At 47.1% G+C, this 11,565-nt stretch overlaps 1 protein-coding gene across 6 annotated transcripts in view; it reads right to left on the reverse strand.

Annotated features, from left to right (window-relative positions):
* TANC1 (tetratricopeptide repeat, ankyrin repeat and coiled-coil containing 1) overlaps positions 1–10,638 on the reverse strand; it is an 84,900-nt gene extending 74,262 nt beyond the window's left edge. For 2 of the 6 annotated variants that reach the window (XM_074911408.1, XM_074911404.1), the window contains exons 1-2: positions 10,203–10,638; positions 8,068–8,190 (exon numbers count right to left, since the gene is read on the reverse strand). Coding sequence is in view for 2 of the 6 variants with exons in the window: in XM_074911402.1 (XP_074767503.1) it covers positions 10,203–10,257 (55 nt within the window). In the remaining 4 variants the exon portion in view is untranslated. Of the gene's footprint in view, positions 1–6,318; positions 6,411–8,067; positions 8,191–10,202 lie in introns of those variants that run through there. The other 4 variants (XM_074911402.1, XM_074911401.1, XM_074911405.1 and 1 more) reach the window with 2 other exon arrangements.
* Positions 10,639–11,565: the final 927 nt, after the last annotated feature.

The raw sequence follows: 11,565 nt of genomic DNA on the forward strand, positions 1-11,565 counted from the left end.
AAGTCTCCCCAATGCCTGTTGTCACTTGGAACTTGTCAAAGCAATTCTTGCATGCACACACAGGCTCTGTATCAGCACTTGGGAAATGCTGAAAATTTTACTTTGTCATAGAAAATCATGTCTACTCTCTGTGGCAGTAATATTCCTCCCGCTTCTCTTCAAACTTTCACTTTCTGGAAAATACTGTATAAAAATCCAGGAACTCAGTCCTTACTAACACAAAAAAATCCCCTTGTGACCTCAATGGGAATTTAGCCCAGTGTAGAACAGACCTTGAAGCATATTAACTAAATAATCAACTCAACTCAAAGTTGGCATAAAACGCATTCTCCCTCTAAAATTCACATTAAGAATATTTTGGTTTTTTGCTATTCTTGTTCAAAAACAACAACTACAAAAAAACACACACACACAAAAACGCAAAAAACCAAGCCTGAACCAAAAACAACCCACACATTAAACTCTCTACCAACTTCCATCTCATTTAAGTTTCAAAAAACAAAGGTCACATTTTGCTTCTATTCATTCTTACTTATATATTGTTCAAATCCTAACTTGTTCAAGTATGGTCAGAAATATAGATTCTAAGGAAAGGGTATCTGTTTGGAAAGAAATGGCTTTATTTCACTGTAAACAACTAAATGAAGAAAAGCACAATCTTTAGACTACCCAAATTCTAATATTTTTCCAGAACAAACAAAGCTGAAGCACTTTAATCTGGACTGTCTTTTCAGCAATTAAACACCTCAGCTATTTTAAGTGCAATAGCTTTGAATTTGACTTAAAACTACCAGCTTTTGACAAGTCATAGAGATTTAATAATTAATACTTAACTATATTAAGTACATGGCAGCAAAGTTCCACCAGAACTTAACACAGCGTTTAAAGATGCAAAACTGCTCTAAACCAAACCGAGCTCCCCACAGCCTAACTCCAGCCATATAGCTGCCTAGTTCTCATTTACACACAAATATACACATCAAAAACTTTCTTTCGGGGCGTTTCCTGTGTTGCTAACAAGATCCAGCTTCTCTCCTGCTGGATCCAAATATAACCAAGATCGAGTCTTAAAAAAAAAAAAAAAAAAAGCGCAACAAACCAAACAAAAACCACCACCAACAAAGCAAAAACAAAACATAAAACCCAACCCCCCACCCTATACATAACTTCAATGCAACGCAGTGAACATTTTACTGGCACCTTTGCTTTAAAGCTCTTAATTATCAAATACATGGCACATGCAGCAAACAAGCAGCACCCCTGAGCCTTTCGCCCCGCGCGTTTCTGAAGCTCCCAGGTACAGCTAACACTGGCACGGCGGACACTGCTGTGCTCCCCTACGCGGGCCCAGCGACCTCCCCAGAGGCAGCAGAGGTTGGGCCAGCAGCCCAGGCCCCCCCACAGCCCGGAGGGCTTCGCCAGCTGAATCAGAGGACTGGCCACAGCGGGAGCCTGGATTAAGCCGAAAAGACTCCTTACAAAGTCTTCAGACTTTGTGACAAACACGCTAATTCTTGGAATATTTTGATTACAGATTTGTCTGAGCTAGATAGGGGGAACAGGCAGGTAGAAGGGAAAGGGTAAGCCACAACTGGAAGGGAAGGGGGTCCAGCGCCCACGCTTCAGACCCCAGCTGTGCCCTCACCCCTTCGGGCACCGCCGCCGGCCCAAGGGGCACTTGCCAACGCGGCTCCTCCTCGGGGCTGCCACCGGCCCTTCCTACGCCACCAGCACGGCCACGGCACTCCCCACGCCACGCCGGACGCGGCACACGCTCACCCTCCACGCTTGGATAGGTTAATTCTTACAAATCTGCAACATGACGTGTCTTTTTTTGAAGAAAGGTGTCAAATTTGAGTAATACTTGGATCACTAATCAGAAGGGAAATTCTACTGCGTGCTGAAATGAGACTGTGAACAATTCTGCTTTTGGCTATGGAGTTTTTTTTCTTTTAACACCACCCTGTTTTAGAAATCTAAAACATAGAAATCTGCATTTATTGATAATTCACAAGTTCTAACTTTAAAGCAACACCATGAATTTAAGGCAGCTGATAAAAAATGCAGAGAGAGATTCAAAATACGTATCTGTAGCTTCGTACCTTCTGTGGTTACAATATCTAAGATCACTAAATTTAGAAGTTGCATCTAATTTTCCAGTTTCATACACGTCTAGATATAGCTGAATTCACCACAATAAACGAGGAAGAACTAAATCACTTAAAGATCAGCCCTATTCTTAAAATCATTTTGGTCATCTGGATTGCAGAAGTGCCCAAAAGCACTTCACAAAGTAACACTTCACCAAGTAAGTCACCACACAAACACTAAAAAACCATAACCCCTACACCTATTGACACAGAGTGTTTACAGAAAAAGGTCAAACGTGCAGTAATTTATTGAACATTGCCACCAACTGCAACAACACTGAGATCCTAAAAGCAGCTCTTGATTTATCAGACCTCAAAGACGTTCACATTTCTGCTAGCGGCTGTGCCAGGAACTCATTTACTGATACCACTGAGCTGATCCCTGTTTAAGACCCAGCGAGATTCTCAAGCATCGTATTGCCTACAAAGCCTAGCCCTGTTCTCTGCGAACACTTAATAACTGACATCCCACGCAACAAGACACCAACGAGGAGACACTTCAAATCTGGCAAGCTGGCTGACCTGCAAGGCGTTTCATCCAACAACCTAGCAGAACTCCTGCTTTCAAATTGGCACCCTTATTAAGAGATTATTATTCCAGATCTAGAAGAGAAAATAAGTGAAATACTAAACTGGAGATGACACTACCTCAGGAAATAAAGCACGTCTTCCAGCAACTACTCCCAGTCACACAACGGAGAGATAACTCTAACAGACCCTTTTTGTTACCTGGCCTTCTGCTTCCAGACCCCTGTGAACCTTACTCAGGCACAGGAGCGTCTCCACACGCTCGCTCTATGGGGAGGCCAAGCACTGAAGTCAAGATACTACAAAGCTTAATATTCCAGAACCAAAGTGCTTTGCAGATTAAGCCTGTAGCTTAACGGGCCTCCACTCAGTGGGTGGAGGCACCAAAGCCAGAATCGCCAACACACGGCAAGAGAAACAGGACTTTAAAAAGTTAAAGCTGTCACATTAACATGAACTGCAACGCACAGATTTCAAGAGGCAAGAGTGACGAGGATGGATGAAGAAGTCTGTACAGTGACAATCTCCTACACAGCACAGAAACCTGAAATAACTACAGAGCAAACTCTGCAAGATTAGTCTCCTTACACAGCTGGAAGACGGGGCGCAGGAGGGGGAAGGCGCAGGAGGGGGAAGCCGCAGGGCGTTCAGCTGTGATGAGGAGGTCGAAGACATGCTCTTTTGCTGGAGCACAAACCTGGGCGGCACAAAACCCGTGTTCCAGTGCAGATTCTCCGTACTTAAAACTGTCTCTGTCCCAGGTAAGCAGGAAAGGAACACTTTAAAGGTGCATGCTGAGGCACTCAAAGGTGTATGGTGAGGCTAAATACAGAACAGGAAGGCTCTCACGATTTCTGTAGTGTATTTTATATTTAGATAAATGACCTAATCGGGTATCAGATGCTGAAACACCCTTACAGAATTCCCTAAATACAATGAATACTAAAGGATTTATTCAGTCCTGCTAAACAGTGAATTTTAAAAGGAGAAGGTAGTAAGAGACAGCATAGGAAGTCGACACATGAATATTAGGCCACACAATAGATATTTTTCATTACTGAGCAACTGATCCCTTTACTGACTTCCCTTCAGGACAAGATCAGAGAGTTTAAGGCTCCACCAAAACTTTTTTTTTTTTTCTTTAACAGACAAGGCACTTTTCAAACTAAAGTTAAATACAAACCCAAATACAGTCAGGATCACGGACTGTTTCAGCGCTTGCTTTTGGGTTTGTTTTCACTTTGGTGTTACATTATGTCTTACTTATTCAGTTTTCCAACAGCAGTGCCTCCTATACACATATTTTTTAAAAATAAGACCTTATATATATTTTTAGGCCACATGCTTTTTTCATTTTCTATCACCATACCTTTGTGATAAATAAACTCTCCAACCTCCATGTTAAGTCTTGGGAGCTGAAAGCAACCAAAAGACATGAATGAACTAACCCAGTTTTCTCAAACCTTACCCACACACAAACCCCAAAGCTGATCTTTCTCTGTTTTTCTGGAAAACATGAAGATCTAGCTCCTGGTAGAGCTTGAAATACCGATTTTTAGTCAGAGCCACATCTCTACAGAAAAATCTTAATTTTAAAACCATTAATATAAATTTCAACTTACAGATGTTTATGGGTGTCACTACAAATAACCAACAGATCAGGTTGATGTTCTTACACAGAGAAGAGTTTGAAGGCTTGCTGATTAATCTTTCATCTTCAAAGAAAGGTTTAATCTTGATGACAGTAAGAAGTTCAGCTAAAGAAAAACAGAACACCTCTGCTAAGGCTGCTTAGCTGTCTTCATAAGTACATACTCAGATCACAAAGTTGCTATGGCATCAACTTTAGGGCTGTGGTTAGACACGGAAAATGTCTTTTTCCTACAGACTGTTATGGGAAGCTGAGCAATTCTGGCCATGAACCAAATATGTTTTGGCTCTAAAGTAGACATAACTCATCACCATTTGGACATTCCGATGGTTAGCTAAACTGAGAAAGCAAGACAACCAGCACTTCAGCAGATCCGTGTAAACGAAGCTCTAAATACGCTGCGCTGGCAATAACGAAAAGAAACTGTTTGTGCTTACCTGGTTTACTAGCATGATTTAATAAAGTAATACTATTTTTGCAGCACTTAGCTGTCACGAGAACAAATGGGAAAGGTTCATTTTTGGCAACTGTGTATCAAACTACAGCGGGAGGAAATTCCGTAGGGTTCCAGGTATCACACTGATTTCCCTCCTTCCTTGGCATTTTCAGTTTTATAAGCATCAGGCTATTTTTAAGCAACAGCTATCAAAAATACGAGCTAACACAGGACTTTTGCATGTACTGAATAATCCTGCAAAACTCTCAAGCAGCCAGGATGCGTAAAACATTTACCATACCCTAAACCTGCACACCTCTTGTAAACTGTTTCACGCCCCGCAATGACAGAAGCCCAAAGCAAACCTCCCACATCCCCAACTGTTCGCTCTCCAACGGTAAAGCGGCGTTTGCTTCATCAGTTCGAAAATGCGACCCCTGAGGCAAACCAGACAAGTGCCACTTCCACACTGCCACGGAGGCGGAGAAGGCGGTGGGTACAGAGCAGATAGCAGGGCTGCAAGGACCCACTCGGTATCACCCTGAGGCAGATCGAAACCCCCTTTTTCCCCCCAGGGCTCAACCTCACAGAAGGATGTCACCGGTTACATTCTGGTTTTGAAAACAATCGTTTAGAGCCCAATTTTCTCTCTGCCCAATAAATATGAATCTAGGGCAAACAAATAATTGAAATAACACTACTGAAAAATCAGAAAGCTTTGGAGAGTGTGCTATAAAAAGCCCGGTTACTATATGTTATTAGTAACGCACATATGAAAAGACAAATTATCCTTTTATCGTTTTCTTCTTGAGGTCACAGAAGGCAACACTGATGACCACCAAGGGCAGGACCTTCCATTTTAGTCGCCAAAACAAGGTCATTCCCAGTCTGCAAAGGGAAACAGCTGAACATCTCCCTCCGTGCCCGCTTCTCGCAGCTCTGCCGCCCGACCCGCCCGCGCCCGGCCCCGCCAGCCCTGCCGGGGCACTCCGGCTGCACACCGCCGGCTCTCGGCAGGCTCTGCCTCACATTTTACTATCGAAAACACGTAACCGCAATGAAAGCAAGTTTTCCTGGAAGCAGGATTTTTTTTTTTTTCCAGAATCTCTGCTGATAAAGGAATGGAACCGGCACTAGTCACAGAAACGTGAAACTATGTGCCGGGGAGGCGGAAATCCCGGCGGCGCAGGCAGCGCCAGGCCTCGCCCCTGCGGGAGCGCCCGGGGAGCGCCTCCTGCAGCCCGGCCCGGGCCCGGCCGGACCCCGCCGGCCGCGCCCTTCCGCGCTCCTGCCGGCCCTGCCCGCGCTGTGCCGGCCACGGCCACGGCCACGGCCACGGGGACGGGCACGGGCCAGGCCCCGCCGCGCCGGCACGGGGGCAGGCGCCGCCTCCCGCCCGCCGCGGCCCCCTCGGCCCCGGCCCGGCGTGCCCGTACACGCTCCTCGGTCAGAAAGTTTCAGTGGCGCCCCCGCCGGGCCCCGCGCAGCCCCCGGAGAGGCCGGGCGGAGGGAGCGCACCGGGGAGCGGAGGAGGGGGGGAAGGAAGGACTCACCGCGGGGCGCGGCGCCCCGGCCCAGGGGCTCGTGCGGCGCAGCCCGCGCAGCGCTCGGCTCCTGGCGGCCGGGCCGGCGCCGGGGCGGGATGAGCTCAGCGGGAGCGGGCGGCCGCGGCCCCGCCCCGCGCACCCCTGCACAGCGCCGGCTCGGCTCGGGGCGGAGCGGGGCCGCGGCCGCGCAGCGCGGGCCCCGGCGGGGTCCGCCCTCCGCGGCCTGCGGGGGCACCGCCGGGAGCGGCCGCGCTGCGCCGCCGGACAGTCTCACCGGGAGAAAACTTGGTGGGGACGCGCGGAAGCGTCCTCGGCCGCCGCGGCTCCGCGAAGCGGGGCCTGCGCCCGCGCCCCCGCTCCGCAGCCGCTTACCGATATCGGCCGCCCCAAACGGCGTTGTGGAAACGCACAAGGCGGGTCCCCCCCCGGCCCGGCCCGCAGGTGCGCGCATCGCACCGCCCCGCCAGCAATTCAGCCTTTTTTATCGGTCACTCGAAAATAATTACGTTGTTGCTTCTAAGACCCGCCAAGGACAAACCGATGAGTGGAACTGAAATAACAATGGCAGAAGATCCCCCGGAGGGATCCAAAGTACCTGCCAGACTGGGCCAGGCGGGGCAGTTCCGGCAGCCAGGCTGGGAATCGCTCCTTCGGGAACAGGGAACTGCCCCGCTCCGTCCTGGAAAGCAGCACCCCTGCGAGGCCCGGGCTGTAACGGCGCTGCGCCCCGTGCCCGCACAAGCGGGATCAGCGAGCACGGGCAGAGGTGGCACTGCTGCGCGAGGCAGCTCGGGGAGAACCGGCCCTGGGACACCGTGTCCAGTCCCTCTACTCCTGTCTTCCAAGATCCTGAAAAATCGGGGTGCAGAAAAGAACCACAGAAATGATCGGAAGGCTGAAAAGGATGCCTAGCAGTAAGGGCTTCAGAATACTTAGTCCCCCAAAAAGACGGCTCAAAAGGGGGCTTACGACAAAGAAAATGAGGTACTGACACGGTTCCTGTAGCACACCTGATGCCTACGCACAGTAACCCCGATGGGCTGCATCAAAGTAGCCACTACAAAGCATTATCTCTAGCTGGGTTTTTTTATATTTAGATAACTGGCTCACATCAATGGGTTTAGTGTTAAAGTGGTTGGGTTTTGAGTATTGAGACATGGTTTTAGCAGTGATGGTTTCAATGCCGTCATTATGAGCACAACAGTTGATGGTGTTAGCAGAAATACTCATCTGATGCTTTTTCTCTCCCAACCTCAAACTGCTTGCGTTTTCTACCCCAGATGTCCAATGCTCCAGCTATTCCCCACATATGTGCTCAGCTTCCCTACATGTAACTTCTACAACACAGTTTCATGTAATTAATTAAAAAATGAATCCTCACATCGAAAAAATGAAAATGTAGGGACAATCCAATATAACTAATGGTAAGAGTTTCATATATAATTCATTGTGAAAAACTAAACCTGAATTTAACTGCAAAGTAATGCCAGAGTGTTCTAGAACATCTACGCTCTGTATGTATTTCACAGAGCATCTTCCAATGTATCTGCTCAGGGTACAAGAGAATCCATTTATCTGCTCAGAAACGAGTTACAGGCTTGTGTGCAGGAGCAGCATCCTCTCAAGGACGTGCCGTGATTGCCTTGTGTGGTGTCAGAGGAGCAGAGCACATGGAGACAAAGCCTCTCAGGGTTACAGCAGCGCAGCATTTTGTTATTTTACACTTCCTTCATTGTGACTTCAGCACCTTGGTACCTGATGGCTTGTCCCAAAACAAGGGTCGGGTGCTGTGTGCGACTCAGCCAGCAGCTTTTCTTTCTTCCAGTGGAGAATCCTCTTCAACACTTCCCTCCGTTTTGCCTATGTGATGAGGCATGTCTGGAAAGAAAGGAATTTTCTCTCTTGGAGGAAATGTCTTAGTTCTGGCAGCCTTTTATGATTTTGTCCTAAGAGACAGAGCAGTGTGGGCAGCAGGGCAAATTCTCCCCCTCTGCTCCGCTCTGTGAGACCCCCCTGCAGGGCTGGGTCCAGCTCTGGGGGCACCAACAGCAGAAGGACACGGACCTGCTCCAGCGGGGCCAGAGGAGGCCACGGAGATGCTGGGGGGGCTGGAGCCCCCCTGTGAGGACAGGCTGGGAGAGTTGGGGGGTTCAGCTGGAGGAGAGAAGGCTCCGGGGAGACCTTAGAGCGGCCCCCCAGGGCTGAAAGGGGCTGCGGGAAAGGGGGGAGGGACTCGTCATCAGGGGGAGGGATAGGACGAGGGGGAACGGTTTTGACCCGAAAGAGGGGAGATTTAGGTTAGATCTAAGGCAGAAATTCTCCCCTGTGAGGGGGTGAGGCCCTGGCACAGGCTGCCCAGAGCAGCTGTGGCTGCCCCCTCCCTGGAAGGGCTCAAGGCCAGGTTGGACGGGGCTTTGGGCAACCTGGGCTGGTGGAAGGTGGCCCTGCCCGGGCTGTAAGGTCCCTTCCCACCCAAACCAGTCTGGGATTCTATGATACCAGCAACATAACTATTTCTGCTCTCATCAGTAGCTTTCTTTTAGGATTAATTTAGCCCACAGCTGGTTTTCTACTTTAACTGTTCTGCCCTCTGCTCCTTCCACTCATTTGTTCAGATGATTTCTCCATTCCCAGCCCCTGAAATTCTTCAGCTCTTCCTTTTTTTTCTTCTCACAAAGGTTATGGCTGTCCTCAGAGTCTCACAGTTATGATATAAGCTTCTAGTAGTTTTAAAACCCTTTTTTGGGGTTTTTTTTGAGAACAGGAACCTTAGACCAAGCTGAACTACAATGACAGCAGCATTCACTGTAATGCTGTGGACTGGAGAAATAAGAAATCAGACTTCATTTTTTCTGCTCAGCTTCAGTGTTGTTTATGTTAGCTTGGGCTTCTCATCTTAACCTATTTCATTTCTTGGTTTTGGAGGGCTCCTTCAAAGAAGATGATTTTGTAAATTTTACGAGCTTTCTTTCAACACAGCTGCTTTTATCCTGTCAGATAGATTCATTCTCATGCAAAATAATCATTTGGTAGAAAATTCTCAATTTACTGATTTTAAAAAAGCCAGCTCATTTGTAACTAGTAGAATCAACACCCCTTATACTCAGTAGCTTTGTGACCATTGGGTTGCAGATGCACACCGGAGGTCGAAGTTCTGCTCTGGTTTTGTCTGCAGAAGCAGCACGCACAGTGCCTGTCCAGCAGCTGCCTGATGTCTCGGTCTGCTTTCTGTGAAGCCACCTCTGTGCAGCAGGACAGCAGGAGCCAGTCTCATCAGGGCAACCCGTTCTCAACTGATACCACTTCAGTGAAGTATTACACAGTTAATTCAGGGAAAGGAACCAGTAGCTGTGCACACAGGTGTTCATATAGGCCCATTTTCCCTATGAAACCAGCCAGAAGTTGGTCACACGGCTCCACAGCCCAAAACAAAAGGGAAGCTTAATAGCAAGTAACAACCACCACCTGTGTCAGACCACCTTATGGTCACTACATGCACCAGCTTAGGTCTTGCTGTTGCTGTCCACAGCAGATTCTAGACAGAGCCTCATAATTTCACTGATAACACATCAGAACTTACCTATCTGTGATGTTTAATTTCTCATGATACTTGTTTGTCAACAGCTCCCATGGATGTAAATGCTACTTTGTAAAAGTGTTAATAGGATAAATAGTAAAAAATAATAATCAGTGGTATCAACTAAAATATTCCAAGTGCCACTACATTTATTGCAAGTGCTTCCATTAATAATTTGTTCCCCATGCTCTTTCTTTGAGCATTTTCCAGCTCAATTTCAATTATTGTCCTTCCCTATGCTTTGCTGCCATTCTGTCTACCTACTCCCAACTCCTTCCATTATGTACTTTAAAAAAAAAAATCAGAAACTGACCTCTGTGTATGGTCTGGTCTTGCAGACACCAGCCTGGAGAATTCGGCATTAGCATGTGCTGGTTCCTCGTCTGTCTGTCAGGAGCACCCTTCTGAGAGGGGCAGGGAGGTAGGACGGCAGATAAGCCTTATCACTCACTCATCAGAGGAACTGCTGTTCTAACATCACAGTGAAAGGGGCAGGGACTTATTCTGTGAATATATTCTTACAGCAGAATGATCTTCTGTTTAAGTATGACTTTTTAGCCAGAATCCACATAGCTTCATTACACAAAACCAAATGCTGCTTAGAAAAGGAAGAAAAAGATACGTAGTACATCTCCTACCTCTCTACAGAAGCTGGACTGGCAATGAACACAGAAGGCTAAAGTGATTTTAACTGGTAAAGCATTGCAAGAGTAGATCTAAGTTACCCAACTAGTTTTCTATTTCATGTGCAGATAAGCATTAATTCCTTAACTTTTGCATGATTTCTTGGAGGCTGTGTGGGAGATTGTGTCTGTTCTGCTGCTCCAGTGAATCGGAAAAACAGCAAGAGATGAGTAGTAAACTTTGTCTGGAATAAGCAATGTTGTTATTCGATCCGTGCAGGTGTAATGATCCATAAACACATACAGGGGCTGCTCAGAAGGCAGCCAGCTGCATACAGGCAGCATGAGGAACAACACCCAGGCTACCTCTCTCCAGACGTGTCTTTATGCCAGTAATCCACAGCCACGGGAACTGAGAGGGGGAATTACAGGAGAAACAGAAAAGCTGAACAGCGTACTGCAGGTCCCAACAATGGTAGCAGGTAATTAAGATTAATGCCGAGGTAATTAAGATTGATGCCAAAAGCAGGTCTTGTACATTAAGAACAAGCAGAATTTGGACTGTAGCCTTGCTTCTACAGGTGATCTGCAGCACGGTCACACCTCTGAACTCCTAGGCAGCCACTGCTATTTGAAATATTAGTATGGGCTACTACTTAGGAAAATCATATTTGTAAGACATTCTGTAACACTTTCAGTAACAGAACTAATATCAGGGAATCTTTTAAGGGAACATAACAGACTGAGTATTAAAAAAATTACTTGGGTTACAGGAAACAGCAACAACAAAAAGCAGCAATACAATTTAGTAAAAAATGTAGGGCAGAAATTTGAGTGCACTTTATGTAGCCTCCTCCTTGAAATCCAAGAAACCACAGGACAAATCCCTACACTTATGAGAACCCTTGTGCATTCGGAACTTCTCCTGTAGCCCTCATCTAACGTACACAGCTCTGAAGGCAGGTACTGAAATGAGTGAGCAGTTACTCCTTGCCTATGCACAGAAATATGTAGATGCCAGGAATTAGAACTAATGATCTGAAACATTTAAAG

Source organism: Athene noctua, chromosome 7 (genome assembly GCF_965140245.1).
Source record: "Athene noctua chromosome 7, bAthNoc1.hap1.1, whole genome shotgun sequence".
NCBI classification, from domain to species: domain Eukaryota; kingdom Metazoa; phylum Chordata; class Aves; order Strigiformes; family Strigidae; genus Athene; species Athene noctua.